The 15,451-nt window shown below is 45.2% G+C and overlaps 1 protein-coding gene across 2 annotated transcripts in view; it reads left to right on the forward strand.

Moving 5' to 3' along the window:
• The window catches only part of Pcnx1 (pecanex 1), a 151,773-nt gene extending 138,989 nt beyond the window's left edge, over nt 1-12,784 (forward strand). For both annotated transcript variants that reach the window (XM_051148609.1, XM_051148601.1), the window contains 8 exons: nt 1,897-1,997; nt 3,594-3,744; nt 6,417-6,647; nt 7,827-8,101; nt 9,265-9,470; nt 10,876-11,318; nt 11,726-11,866; nt 12,014-12,784. In XM_051148609.1, coding sequence (XP_051004566.1) covers nt 1,897-1,997; nt 3,594-3,744; nt 6,417-6,647; nt 7,827-8,101; nt 9,265-9,470; nt 10,876-11,318; nt 11,726-11,866; nt 12,014-12,154 — 1,689 coding nt within the window. In that variant the 3' untranslated portion in view covers nt 12,155-12,784. The remainder of the gene's footprint in view (nt 1-1,896; nt 1,998-3,593; nt 3,745-6,416; nt 6,648-7,826; nt 8,102-9,264; nt 9,471-10,875; nt 11,319-11,725; nt 11,867-12,013) is intronic.
• Nucleotides 12,785-15,451: the final 2,667 nt, after the last annotated feature.

A 15,451-nucleotide genomic window follows, 5' to 3' on the forward strand; every position in this document is an offset into this window, starting at 1 on the left:
CCACATCACAGTGTCTGGGCACGCAGCTAAAGGAGAGTGGTCCTCCTTCGCTGTGCAGTTTCCTGACTGCCGGGCTGCACAAGCTGTGGTTCCATACAGTGCTCTCCAAAATGTAGTCTGTAAGCACCGCCCACCGGACTTAGCTAGGTTTATCCCAAGTGCGGGTCTAGACCAGTGCTGTCTGTGAGAACTTGCAGCCATGATGGATGTGTCCTCTGAGGCCAGTATGGCGTTGGCTTTAACTCCTGAAAAGTGTCCGTGTATGTTTTGCTTAGCTGCAATCATTGTAAGTAGCCTATGCAGCTGTGACTTCTGGTGGATAGGGCACATCTAGGACTTTCAGTGTGAATTTAAGTAAGAGTTAACTGTGCACTTTGGAAGTAAAGATTTTTAGTTCCTTCCAGAGAAATTCAGATTCAATAAATCTAGACCACAAACATAAAATAGGAGTCCCTCTGGCACTTTAATTTAAGTGTTTACTCCTGTGCACATTAGGACAACTTGTCCTTTGGTAAGATGAGTCGCAGACTTTGCCACTGCTGTTTGTTCTAGGCCCCAAGTGAGACTAGCAAAACTGCATGTCCCAAGCACTGTGGCCAGGGCTCACTGCCATCACCTCTCAGGGAGACTGGGGCTGAGTACCTAGCACCTAATTACTTGGTACCCTGGAGTTAGTAAGCCGCATCGGCAGCCAGGACCTGCAGGGTTACCCACCCATTAGCCCTCGCTTCCCAGCCCCTTCCAGGCAGCCTGACACCTTAGCGTCTTTAGGAATGGGCTGCCTTCGTGCTTCTCTCTTAGTGGTAGCCTTGAACTTTACACCAGATGTGCAACCTATGCTGACCAGAACCGCCTGCTTCAAAGAAGAACTAACGGGTAGGATAAAATGCCCTCCTCAGACAACATTTGAGAATGGTGGGCCTCAAAATGACCTTTCTCTCCAAGTGTGTAACAGGCAGGCGGTGGCTTTGTTTCCCATATGTGAAGTATAATCAAGGGCCTTGCATAATGTCTCAAATTTGGGGGTTACTTGAGGCATGTAGACTGTTCGGTGTCCCTTCTCTGGGCTTAGAGCGTGTTGAAGTACACTATCTTCTCACTGAGAAGTGGTCTCTGTCCTAGCTGAAGTGCTCTTCTCTCAGAGGTTCCTAGAAGGCTGGATGTGGCTTGAGGAAGGTCTCCTGCATGCCCATACATTATGCAAAAGACTCACCTTGGAGGCTGGGGAGATGGCTCAGCAGTTAAACGCACTTGCTGTTCTTACAGAGGACCTGAGTTTGGTTCCTAGCACACACGTGGTGGCTCTCAACCATCTGTAGCTCTAGTTCGACACCCTCTTCTGGCCTCCTTAGACGTGCTTATGGCGCACATATATATGTGCAGGTAAAATGCTCATACACATAAAATAAATATGTTTTGAGGCCCAAATCCAATCTGGGTGTCCCCGGTCCCTTCAGACATTACCCACCAAGCCCTGGGGTATATTCTACCCATCGCAGTTTAGAATAAAGTTATTAGTGGTATTTTTCCAGTCATATACTTTCCCTTCTACTACAGTTTTTCTATAATCAAATCGGAATCAACCCGCTCCTTAAGAGCAAACTCCCATAATCCCTTTCCCAGAAGGACCTTTTCCTAAGAAAGCCCTCTAACTGTGATGATAGCCCATTCTAAGCTCAGGGGCACTCACCAGTGTGCTTGGCCACTGCCTCACAGCTCCAGTGTCCCTCCAAGGCAGTGTTACATTGGATGATGGATGGATGGATGGATGGATGGATGGATGGATGGATGGATGGAAAACCTCTTCCTTCTCTGATTGTCTCTGACATACGGATTGGATGTGTTCTGACTTGCTAAATGCTTACATAGCTTCTGATATGTTCTTTATTTTTAAAGCCTCTAGATGTGGATAAAGACTCCTCCCTGGTGACTCTTTGTTATGGACTCTGTGTTCTGGGACGGAGAGCTTTGGGAACGGCCTCCCACCATATGTCCAGGTAAAGAAGCATCTCTGTCTTCAAGAAAGTATTTGGGGCAGGGCCATGGCTCTAGAGAGATGGCTCAGTGGTTAAGAGTACTGACTGCTCAGCAATCACGTGGTGGCTCACAAGCATCTACAACTCCAGTTCCAGGGGATCTGATGCGCTCTGTGCGCACAGGCATGCAAGCAGTGCATAGACACACGTGCTCATACAATAAGAGGAAAAAAATTTTTAAGTTAAAAAAAGAAGAAAAAGCGAGCTTGAGACACTCTGTGTGGCCTAAACTTCATGTGTTTTGTTTGGTTAGTTGATTGGGTTTTGGTTTTTGTTTGCTTGCTTGCTTGCTTGTTTGCTTTTTGTTTTTGTTTTGTTTTGTTTTTAAATAATGAATCATCAAATTTTATTTCAAAATGTAAATGTCACTAAACATGCATACATGTTAAAACAATAAAATTTACAATTTCATTCATTTTTTTCATTTGCATAGGACATTACAATATAGAATCTATGCCTTACAAAATACATAACAAAGTTTTATCCGAGCAAGCCAAGGCCGGATTGGGAACTGTACAACTGTAATACTTCTTGTTTGTTTTTAAACATTCATTGTGCACTGTTTTACAATCACTCTGAAAGATTTGCTTGTTTGGCCTCTACAAATTTCCTTGGCTTATTTTCTCTTTCTTTCTTTTTGTTTTTTGGAGGTTGTTTGTTTGTTTCTTTGTTTGCTTGTTTGTTCAAGATTTCGAGACAGTTTCTCTATTAGTCCTGGCTGTCCTGGACTCAGCTTTGTAGAACAGGCTAACTTCAAACTCACAGAGTTCCACCTGCCTCTGGCTCCCGAGTGCTGGGACTAAAGGCATGTGCCACCACACCTGGCCCTGGCTTATTTTTCTATACTTCTTCATAATCTTTGTCTAGGTCATTTATATTTGTAATACAGTGTGTATTTGAAATAAATAATTCCAATTTAATATTTATTTATTTGTTTGTTTATTTTTGGTTTTTCAAGACAAGGTTTCTCTGTGTAGCCTTGGCTGTCATGGGCTCTTTGTAGACCAGGCTGGCCTCGAACTCACAGTGATCCACCTGCCTCTGCCTCCCGAGTGCTGGGATTAAAGGTGTGTGCCACCACGCCCAGCTTAATTCCTATTTTAAATTTCTTGTGATTATATATTTCACATTAGACAATCCCTAATTTCCTTGGCTGTAGGTTCTCAGCCTGCTGTCTGTCTTTATGAGCTAGTACCATGGATCATAAACAAGGCTCCTAGTCAAACAAAGCCTGTCCCCTGAGGCTCACTTAGGAATTCACACTTCAGTTCCTGGATTCTACTTTCAAAACACTCTCCATGTGTTCTCAACCTTCCTCATGCTGCCGTCCTTTAATATAGTCCTTGTGTTGTGATGACCTCCAGCCATAATGTTGTTCCACCGCTACTACATAGCTGTAACAGGACAGCTGACATGTGACCCCTGTGGGGATGGTGGCCTCCCCGCCCCCTCAGGTTGAGAACCACTCCCTAGAGGTTTCTGCTTCCAATCAGACATAAGATTCAGTGTCATGAAGGCCCTTGTCAGAGAATGTGCCCTTTATCTCCAACCTTACAGTAACCTGGAGTCGTTCCTCTATGGATTGCACGCCCTCTTTAAAGGAGACTTCCGGATTTCTTCAGTCAGAGATGAGTGGATCTTTGCTGACATGGAACTGCTGAGAAAAGTTGTCGTGCCTGGGATCCGCATGTCCATCAAACTCCATCAAGTGAGACATGAGGAGACTTTGTTTAATTCGTTTCTGGTTTGCTGATACTTTGTCTTTTGATTTCCATTATATCTTGGGGACCTTTGGAAAGGCTCTCATCTGAACCACGGAAAAACCTGACTTCCAGCAAGGCATTAAGTCCCAGAAGCCTGAACCTGTGCATCTCATAGTAACCGCTTTAGTGATCTGTGATAGTTATATAATGTTAATATTCCTGATCTAGACTGCAACAGCAAACTGAAAAGAAAGGTCTCTACCCCTGAAATGCCCGCTTGACTTGATGTGGTCATAGTTCGTGCCTCTTACCATGGTGAACACTTGACAGCTGCGAGTGCTGCGCAACCCCTCAGAGGGAGGCGCGCTGCTGCCTTCTGCTCATCCTGTTCCTAGCAGGCAGCTGGCAGACTCAGGGATCAATAGTCCATTAGGAAACTGCAGTCAAAGTTTGGCTCCAAAAGAAGACTATACTGTGGGCAGACTATATTGTGGGATTATGTCCTGGCACTTGTCCTCTGGTCGTGCCTCTCAGCTGGGTGTACAGATCTGATAGGAGCCACGTGGTACCTGAAATGCTGGCCCCAGATAAAAAGTGCGGCCCTCCTCAAGAGAGGTTAGGCCCAAGAATAAAGCTGAAATCCCTTATTCTTTGGGATCATTACCAATAAAGGACAAGTTATTAAGAAATGGATTGCTGTTCTGAAGGCCATGGGGAAGTGTAATTGTCCTTGTTCAGACCAGCTTTAGAGTGTTGAGATGAAATTCAGTACATTTAAAAGACAGGCAATGACCAGGTCAGTTGTGGTGGCGGGTACTGTATTAAGGGGCTAAGCTAGAGCCTTGTGCACTCCAGGCAAGTGCTCTGCACTAAGCTGTGCCCTTGGCCCTCTTTTTTGAGAGAGACAGAAATAGAAAGTATTGTTAAATTGCCCAGGCTGGGTTTAAACTAATAGTGGAGGCCAGGCAGTTCCTAAATGTTTGGTCCTCCTGCCTCAGCTTCCTGAGTAGCTGAAATTACAGACTTATAGATACACTAGACCCCAACATAAAAACGTCAAATTTTCTGTAGTTTAAGACAGTTGGATATTTGAACAAGATTAGAATCTGCAGTTGGCATGCCTGGTAAGTTTGTGTCTGTTCTAGTAAAAGTGTCTATTGTCAGAACTTCCTTCCTAGTCTGAATAATTGTCATAGCAGACATGGCTGAAAGACCTCTCCCCAAGGCAGCAGTGGACCTGCCATGTCTGTTGTCCAGTAATGCTGGCTTTCACAGAAAGGTTAGGAGCAATTATAGTGTCCAGTTAGGTTGGGTCCAGAAGTTATCTAGCAGGTTCTAGAGAAGCACTCAGGGTCCAGGATTCTTGTATAAGAAATTAATCCATGGGGGTAGAGAGATAGCTCCGCAGCTAAGGATTCACACACTCTTTACAGAGGACCCAAGTTCACTCCCCCAACACCCACTCCAGGCAGCTCACGACTGTCCATAACTCCTGCTCCCGGGAATCTGACATCCACAGTCACCTGCACTCACATGCATATACTCTACACATACATACATACATACATACATACATACATACATACATACATACAGTTATGTATAATTAAAAATAAAATGACTAGAAAAAAGAATTGAGATTTAATAAAATTTTCATTGGAAAAAAGAGATAAATCCCTGTGTTGGAAGCTGTGTTGACCTGGCATTACCAGTTGTGAACTTTGACCCTGGGAAGCAGTTTTGTGCCCCCGTCGAGCTTCCATCTTGATAGATGTGAGGTTGAGTTGACATTGAGCACCCTTAACAGATGAGTGCAGCTGGACCAGAGGACGCTGTCAGGCTCCATCACTCACATCACAGCATTGTTTCCATAGAGCCTATCCCACCTCAGCTGCATCCTGGGGGCTGGCTGCTCCCCCTCGCTCGTCCCACTCATGTGGTGCATGGCTCTAGTTGCTGCGGTCGAGCTGTAATGAGTCACTTTACCTGCACGTAGACCTGTGCCAACCTTCTTGCTACTTGCAAAAGTAACCAATGAGACAGTCGCATTTCCTCAATGACGTGCTGTCTCTGACGTTTAGACCTGAGTGACGATGACCTTGATGTGTGTCTTCTATCCCCTGCTAACTTGGAGGTTTTAAAGGAGCACATATTCCCTTTGTTTCACCCATGCTTCCTGCCTCAGTCTTGCAGGCGGTAGATGGTAAGTGTCCGTCATACGGCCGAGTGGTTACTGAGACAAAGAAGCGCTTCTGAGTGGGCCTGAGATAGCTAAGCCATGTACACTCACATCCAGAGGAGCGAGGACGGATAAGTGGTATATTGCAGCTTTTACAGATGCATTGCTTTGTCGAAACTGTACTTGGGTTATAAAGAACACAATATCGAGGCTTTTTGTAAAGTTCTTCCTTAACTTGTGACAATGAAGTAAAAAAGCAGTGTTAAGAGGCAAGACAGCTTGCTAGGCTTTTAATCCCAGCACTTAAGGAGACAGAGGCAGGCGGATCGCTGTAAGTTCAAGGCCAGCCTGGTCTACAAAGCAAGTCCAGGACAGCCATGGCTACACAGAGAAAGCCCTGTCTTGAAAACAGACAAAAAAAGAACTTCGGCTTAGCACCCTGCAAGTTGTTCTTCTTTTTTCCAAAACCAAGCCCATAGTTGGCATTTCCGTATCTAGGATCACTTCACTTCTCCGGACGAGTATGACGACCCCACTGTGCTCTACGAAGCCATCGTGTCTCATGAGAAGAACCTTGTCATAGCCCATGAGGGTGACCCTGCATGGCGGAGCGCGGTGCTTGCCAACTCTCCGTCCTTACTGGCTCTGCGGCATGTCATGGACGATGGCACCAATGAGTACAAGATCATTATGCTCAACCGACGCCACCTGAGCTTCAGGGTCATTAAAGTGAGTCTCCAGGTCACCTCACTGAGGAAAGTTGAGGTTAGGCCTCTCCCCTCAGCCTCTGACGTATGATTGGCACTGCTTACATTTAAAGCTGAGCAGACGGCGCATTCATGGCTTATGAGCACCCAATTATTTAGCACTAGTGCCCTCTGCCCTGTGAGGTTTTCTTAAATGCTGTAAAGCCTTTCATTTGTTTGTTTACTTCAGTGTTCGTGACCTTTTATGCATTACACATGAAATCTGCGCAGCATCCCTTCTGTGGAAGCCAGCACTCTGTTGCTAATGAGGTCCCTTCCTCAGTTAAAAGAGAATATCAGTGTGTGTTTCTCTGTGACTCAGAGCTAACTGTAAATGATTGGTCCCTTAAATTCTCTCACTCTCACTCATTCTGCACAATTGCGCAATTCCGTAAGTGTGTGAGTGCTCATGTATGTGTGCATGTGTGTGAGTGTGAATGTTCTAGGGGTTACGAGTTTATAAGTTTATAATGATTGACTTCTACTTTTTTAAAGACTTATTTATTATTGTGTATATAATGCTCTGCCTGCACGTACACCTGCAGGCCAGAAGAGGGCACCAGATCCCATTAGAGATAGTTGAGAGCCACCATGCGGTTGCTGGGAATTGAACTCAGGACCTCTGGAAGAGCAGTCAGTGCTCTTAACTGCTGAGCCATCTCTCCAACCCAATTGGCTTCTACTTCAAACACTGTGTATGCACATACCGTGTGCAGTGTTTATATGGAAGTCAGAGAACAGCTTTCAGGATTGCTTCTCTCCTTCCCCCATGCCAGGTGGGTCCCAAGGATCACACTCAAGTCTCCAGGTTTAGCAGTAAATACTTTCACCACTGAGCCATCTTGTCAGCCACCTATCTTGACCTAGTCATTTAATCAACCCCAAAATATCCCAAACATCCTCTCAATTGAAATATGTATTGCTTGTAATTTCTTCAGAACTATCTGTTATCTAGTCCACTAGGTTGACAAACGAAAGGGACTACAGTTTACTTAGTACTTTTAGAAGACGGAGCAAGAAAAAGCAAACTATAGGTGCTTATTACTTAGCAGGCTGCTATCCAAGAAGGGACACTGCTTAGCTCCTTTCAAAGGTGACCTTATATTCACAGCTTTTCAGTTGGTCCACCACACTGTGTGTCACCCGTTTCTGTGCCCCACAGGTGAATAAGGAGTGTGTCCGAGGCCTCTGGGCAGGCCAGCAGCAGGAGCTTGTGTTTCTCCGGAACCGGAACCCAGAGAGAGGCAGCATCCAGAATGCAAAGCAGGCGCTGCGGAACATGATCAACTCATCCTGCGACCAGCCTATTGGCTACCCTATCTTCGTGTCACCCCTGACAACGTCCTACTCTGACAGCCATGACCAGCTCAAAGAAATTCTTGGAGGACCAATCAGCTTGGGAAATATCCGGAACTTCGTAGTGTCTACGTGGCACAGGTAGTGGGGTTGTGTCTTTCAGTGTTGTTGTGTCCTGGGGCTCTGAATCTCAGCAGTGTATGCCAGCTCACCGGGGACACTGGTGGAGAAGATGGCGATGCCGTGGCACAGGGCACACGTTCTCTACCTGAACACCAGGAGGTAGAAACCAGCTCCTCATCTTCAGAGATCTCAGTCTCTGGCTGACAGTGGTGAGGCGACGGACCTGTGGCAGCAAGTAGGGGGGAAAAAAAGAATGTGAGGTAGAGCCAGAGACTCCTGATGGTATCTCTAAATGTTCTGAGGACTAACCCATACTTAAAGACGTAAGCCAGAATAGAGAACCTGTTACCTGCACTGCTAGAAGAAATTGACTTCCCTCCTGGAGAAATAGCCTAGAGAGCAGGTTATGGTTTGCCTGTGACCAAGGGCCTCAGCACCAAACTGAGATAACCATGCCGGTCAGGGCAAAAACCAGAACCGGAATGGCGGTGGAAGGGTCTGTGGCAGCAGGTGCAGAGTGGTGGGAAAAGACTGGGTCTCCCTTTGCTCAACAGAGACTGGCAAAAATTCTGTTGCCAAGGCTCTGTGTGGTTGTTCGCACATGTAATCCAGCATTCGGGGACAAATGCAGGAGAATTATTAAGAGTTCAAGAATACATAACTGAATTTTCGACTGGTCTGGGCCTCTCTCAGATAATAAAGAGAGACGTTTGTTTGCTTGTTTGTTGAGATCAGGTTTCTCTGATTCATTGATTAATTGATTGATTGATTGATTTTTGGTTTTTTGAGACAAAGTTTTTCGGTGTAGCCCTACTGCCTTAGAACTCACTCTGTAGACCAGGCTGGCCTCAAACTCAACAAAATGCCTGCCTCTCCCGAGTGCTGTGATTAAAAGTGTGTGCTACCACCTTCCAGCCCAACAGATTCCTGATTCTAGCTGGGGTCCTAATGGTCCAGCTGTGTTCTACACAGTTGCCAGTGCTGTATGGACAGTGCGTGCACGACCTGAGGCAGTGAGTAGGGCAGGGCTGGCCTTCTCCAGCCATCCTTGGGAAGCAGACTTGCCTCCTGATACCGGTTATACCATAATGGCTTTGCAAGGCACTGAAGACTCAGAAGAGGAGAGAATTGACTTTGAATGGTGCTGGCCTAATGCTTCCTACTTTGCAATTCATCCCCAGGCTAAGGAAAGGTTGTGGAGCCGGCTGTAACAGTGGTGGCAATATTGAAGATTCTGACACTGGAGGTGGGACTTCCTGTCCAGGTAACAATGCAGCCACTGCCAGTGATCCCCACAGCAATGTGTCCCAAGGAAGCACTGGGAACCCTGGACAGGGAACAGGCTCTGGACTCCACCCACCCACCACATCGTATCCTCCAACACTAGGTAACTGAAGACAAAGTTCTATGTCAGGCTGGCCCATTAGCCACGGAGCCAGTGCTTGTATGTATAAAGGAAGGGTGTGTGCGGTTATTTTCTTAACATCCAGTAGCGCTTCATACCATTGTTTATAAATACCAGTCACTGACACATACATGTAAATCTCGTACCTCACATGTTTATGGTGCACGCCTTCAATCTGGCACTCAGAAGACAGAGGCAGGCACCTCTGAGTTTGAAGCCAGCCTGATCTACATAGTGAGTGCCAGGACAGACAGGACTATAGAGATAGACCCTATCTCCAAAAGCCCAAATATATATTGTAGTTTTAAAACTAATAATATTTCATTCTTGTATTTTATTTAACTTTTCTCCTGTAGTGCAATAGCTTGGCTTCTTCTGACATTACAATACTATTTCCATTAAATCTTAGTAATCACTTATTACTTTCTTAGGTTACATACTTTAAAATGGACTCACTAGCATGAACCTTGTAAGTCTTTTTATCTCTATCACCAAGAACCTGCAATAGTTCCTCTCAAGTGGACAGTCTTGGCAGACAGGCCTTCCTCTAGAGTAAATCAGGCTGCTTAACAGCCATTTCCTTGGGCTCGCTCTTTCTTTCTTTCTTACTTTCTTTTTGTCTTTGTGTGTGTGTGTGCGCGTATGCACGCGCATGCATGTGAAGAATATTTTATATCTACTCAACAGTTTTCAGGTCAGGCACACATTTTATCACTCCCTGCATCAGCTTGCTGCTGCACCCCTGCAGAAGTCTGACTTGCAGTCCAGTGGAACCTGTCCAGCTGCACCTCCCTGCCTTGCCATCCCGCCCCAGCAGCTGCCTTTCTACTCTTGGCCCCTGAGGTTGACTTTAGCTTCCATATGTGTGTCAGATCATGCAGTGCTTCTCTTTGGAAAGATTTCATTATTTTTACTTTATGTGTGTGAGTGTTTGCCTGCGTGTATGTCTGTGCAGCATGTGTGTGCAGTGCCTGTGGAGATCAGAAGAGGGTGCCTGCTCCCTTGGATAAAACTGGAGTTAGTGTCTCATTTCCAAAGATAATATATCTCATTTATTTTTCTAATTCTTATTTTTCTGAAATATTTCCATAAAAAATTAGAATTTATTCTAACCTTAAATCCAGATATTTGCAGTAAATTGTTTATTTTTCCTATACTCTAGAATTTGAATTTTAAAAGTTTTAGGAAGTTTTAAAAGTACAGTTTTATGGAAATCATACAAGAAAATAGATGTCCAATATTTATTTCTTTTTGGTTTGAGATGTAAATGATAAGTCCTGTAAGTTTTTGGAGTGCTTGCGTAAGGAAGATGGTGTAAGAAGGCATAGCCCAAAGGCCAGGTATGGCTTCTCTGCTGTTGATGAGGCCTGTCATTGCTTCCTGCCAGGCACTAGCCACAGCGCCCACTCAGTGCAGTCCGGTCTGCTTAGACAATCCCCAGCGAGAGCCTCTGTGGCCAGCCAGTCTTCCTACCGCTACAATGGCCGGCACTCGTCCCTCCGGATGTCCACCACGGGCTTTGTGCCATGTCGGCGCTCCTCTACCAGTCAGATATCACTTCGAAACTTGCCGTCATCCATCCAGTCCCGCATCTCCATGGTGAACCAGATGGAAGCCGCCAGCCAGGGCGGCATGGGCTGTGTGCAGCACGGCCTGCCATCTTCCAGCAGCTCCAGCCAAAGCATCCCGGCCTGCAAGCATCACACGCTCGTAGGCTTTCTTGGGGCAGAGGGCAGTCAGAGCGGAGCCACTGAGGCCCAGCCAGGCAACACCTTAAGTCCTGCCAATGTTTCACAGGCCAGAAAAGGGGAGGTCATCTACAGAGTCCAAGTGAGTAGGCCAAGAGATTTGTGCTGTTTGGCTTTCTTTTTATGTCTTACTATGTAGAGTGGGGAACCCCTGTGAAAACTTGATGATGGTTTTAGGTGGGGGATTAGAGCACTCTGTGATGTTGGGGAAATTTTTCCTGCCAACTTAAAAACTGACAGCACCATATTTTGTGGCAGTGATTGACGCATGTTTCCTACTTAGCACTGATGCCAAGTCACTGCAGGAAGGTAGTCCAAAAGGAAGTGATTTGCGGCTGTGCAGATTTGTCTTTTTTTCCTTAAATTCCACAGTAAGCAGTGGAGAGTTTAAAATGCCAACAGTCATACAAGAGAAATTGAGTTTACCCTTACATTTTTCATCATGAAGGGAAAATATAAATTGGAGATGAACCTTATGTCTCCAATTAGATTGTGGATCTCAGTCAGATTCTGGAAGGAATTAACCTGTCAAAAAGGAAAGAGCTGCAGTGGCCTGACGAAGGAATTCGGTTAAAAGCTGGAAGAAACAGCTGGAAAGACTGGAGTCCTCAGGAGGGCATGGAAGGCCATGTAAGTTCTCCCAGGAAGCTGCTGTGTGCTTTAGGTTGTCAGGCGCATGCATGGTTTCAGCTGCTCTGTGTCTTTGTGCTTGAGTCGTTAGCAGAGCTGCGAAGGCGCCCTCAGGCTCTAACTGCGTGTTTTCTTCTGAGTTAACAGGTGATTCACCGATGGGTGCCTTGCAGCAGAGACCCAGGTACAAGGTCCCACATCGACAAGACAGTGCTTCTGGTCCAGATTGATGATAAATACGTGACTGTAGTTGAAACGGGGGTACTGGAACTGGGGGCAGAAGTGTGAGCCTGCGTTCACAGCACCTGCGCTGCTTTCTCTGGCTGCCCAGCCCTTGGAGAGAAGGCAAGGGTGCGGAAGATCTGCCTGTGGGGACCGCCTGCCCGGCACGGCAAAGACTTGAACAGTGGCTTGGCTAAGCGCCTCTCCGCCCTGATGCCTGTCACTGTCTCCATCCCCAAATAAAGCTGAAATATTTTTTTAAGTTAGCTGCATGAAAGGCAGAATTCTGTTGGAGCTTGCCCACAGAGGGCTCTCTGTGCGTTTATGCTTTAGCCCACGGACTCTTGCCTCTAACGCGAAGCTCATATTTTTCTAATTTCTTTGCCAAAAACAGTTGCCATGGTTTTTTTGTTGTTGAAAATGAAATCCATTGACCATGATTTTTGCAAACAGACCCATGTGGACGCATTCAGTTCGACGTGTAACAGTATAAAAGTTTAATGTACAGTGAGAAAGGTGATGAATAGATGTAGGTTTATCTTATTCCTTGAACGCTAAAAACTTTAATGGAAACAAACTGCACTAATTTTTTACAGCAATGCACTATATCTGAGATTTCTCAGAATGTTTATTTATATATAAAAATATATACCATTATTTAAATTGCCTTCAGGATTAGTGCCCCCGCCCCCACCCCCCTTTCCTGACACACATAGCCAGCAGAACCTGCTGTTCCTTTTCTGCTAGCGAGCTGCACTCTGGAGACACTCAGAGCTTCATCTGGTCATTTACCAGCACTGGGGACCGGTGGCTCCACCTGGTGAACACCACCGCCAGCCCTGCCACCACGTCTCCAGTGTGCCTCCAGCTGGTGGCAGGCCCTGTTGAGCTTCTGGAGCATGCTTTTGCTTTCCAAGAAGAAGATGAAGGCCCAGGAGCGTGAGACGGGGTCAGTGCCTCTTGTGTGAAGAGTTCCTAGCGCTTGACATCACCCACGTGAAGTTCAGTTTCTCAAGTAAAGTTTTTTCAAACAAACTTGTTTCTGTGGTGCAGGTCTCATTCTGTCGTCCTCAGCAGGCCTGCACTCTGCTTCCTTCCTGCTCGTTTTCTATTACTTGAAATTATTTCCTGTAATTTATGGTGTATACCTGTTTAAAATATTTATAACTGTGAAATTTACTTAATTCATATGTTGTCCCATAAATTATATTGGTTTTTAAAGAGCATGTATTCAGGGAAATACGTACCCTGGATTTACAGTCTGGCTGCATGCAAACTGCAGTATAGGCTTCATTTGCAACCTTAAGCATTTTTTAAATGCTTTAAATTCCCTTTGTTTTAAACTCCAAAGAAAATTGCCCATCTCCTCTAGGACCTGGGAGCAGCTGTCTGTCTCCCCACAGACAGACAGTAGAAAGAAACAGGTCAATTCATTTTGAAACTTTGTCATTAATCTGTCCGAGCTGTGACCATCTCAATGTGCATCACTGGCCAATTTGCTCAGTGGTGTCTGTGTTAGGCCATGCTGGTGGAGTATCTTCTGAGGTGAGAGGAGAGAGCTGTTGTTCCAACTGTCTGGGACACAGGTGTCACTGCCTCCGGACAGTACAGGAAGCAGATGAGCTAGCAGCCACCGCCAGAGCAGGCTCTCCACACTGAGGCTTCAAATCCTGTTTGTTTTCCCTTTAGTTGTTTTAAAATCAGTGTTCAGAACCCAATGTGCCTTGTATTGACGTTTCCATAGACTTCAAACTTTGAAGACTTTATTGTTTAAAAATATTTGTCAAATGACTTATTGAACCTTTACAAAAAGAGCCCTTTCTCTTTGTAAATTGACCACGTTAAAGCGTATTTTCCTGCTACTGTTACCCTGTTTTGTTTGCTCATTCGGGCAAATCCACGCTGTCTGGTGTATTCAGTGGTGGTGGTGTTTCTGAAGCTAAGTATCTAATTGTTTAGTCTGTGTTTAAAGCTTCACAGAGGAATTGGGCCCACCGCTGTTTGTTCCCTGCTCAAAATGGGTTTGATCTTTCCATGGTGTTTCCTAGGTGGCAAAGTGGAGGGTCTGCAGTCTAAGGCGGTGGTAATCTGCCTTGCCGCCACAGAAGAAGAATCAGAAGTGAACTTTAGGTGACTTGGTCCGAGGGCCAGAATTCTATTTATGCCTAGTCCCCCTAATAATTGTTTAAATGCTCTAAAAGTAAGATTCCATATGTAAGACAGGTCCTACACGGAACATGTATATCAAGTCTTAATTTGGGAGAGTTGGACATTTTTCTTGAAACAAGTTACTGTTTGTTACCATATAACTTTATTAAATTTATAAATTAGGAACCCTAAGAAAAGTCTTGTTTTTAGTTTTTTAATCTAAAACTGATAACCTAAAAAAAAACTTACTTTTCTAATTTCAGCAGGGAAGATAATGATGATTAAGGATTTAAGATTGCATTTATCATAGATTCCTTTCTCCCAGTACCCACCTGGATAGCGTGCTAGTACTTTAGCGTTTCTGCTTAGCCTTTCTCTCTAAAATTCAGAACTGCATCATACCTCAGTGCTCTTAGTTTATAATTGCCACACCGTCAGAGGTCCTTAGTTTCGCAAGTAATTAAAACCAGCTGTGAACTTCCTCAGACACAGCAGCAGCACTGACATCTCTGATTTTCTTCATCTTGCCCCATTTTGAGATGGTAATCCTCGACCAGCCTTTTCATCTTCTTCAGTAACAAGAACACCAACCAACCAACCTATTTGCAGCCCTAAGCCAATCTTTTGTCGAGTCTCTTGGTCCATATCCTGGTGAGAACCCCCTTTGTACACCATTTTCAAGAGCCCATAAACCATTTCAGTGGACTTTCGTTAACAAGCGTTCCTTTTCCACAAGTCTAGGTTAGGTCACAGTGGTGCTACTTGTGCGACTTGGGAGGACAGAGAAGAGATGGGACGGAGGCTTCCCGAGAAAACAGCAGTTACCTCTTAGGTGATCAGTGAGCGAACATGCAGTGTTCTGACCTCCCTGTTGCTGTCAGCAGGGATAAAGCGCCTGCATTAGATTGGAGGCCTTTTGAAATCATCTTCAAGTATATTGATAATACTTCAGGTCCTTGAACCAGAAGATAACAGACAATATTTCTCTCTTGAAAGGGACAGAGAAAAAAAAAAAGGCCCTGGGTAATGGATGTCAAGCAATGCACATGCAAATTCTTATATCGGAAACCATAGCTCTCATTAAGACCTCTTTCTAAATTAGTTTGCTTTTCTTTTCTTTCTTTAATTTTTTTGTTTGTTTTGTTTTTTGAGACAGGGTTTCTCTGTGTAGCCTTGGCTGTCCTGGACTCGCTTTTTAGACCAGGCTGGCCTTGA

This window comes from Acomys russatus, chromosome 1, assembly GCF_903995435.1.
Source record: "Acomys russatus chromosome 1, mAcoRus1.1, whole genome shotgun sequence".
In the NCBI taxonomy this organism is placed as follows: domain Eukaryota; kingdom Metazoa; phylum Chordata; class Mammalia; order Rodentia; family Muridae; genus Acomys; species Acomys russatus.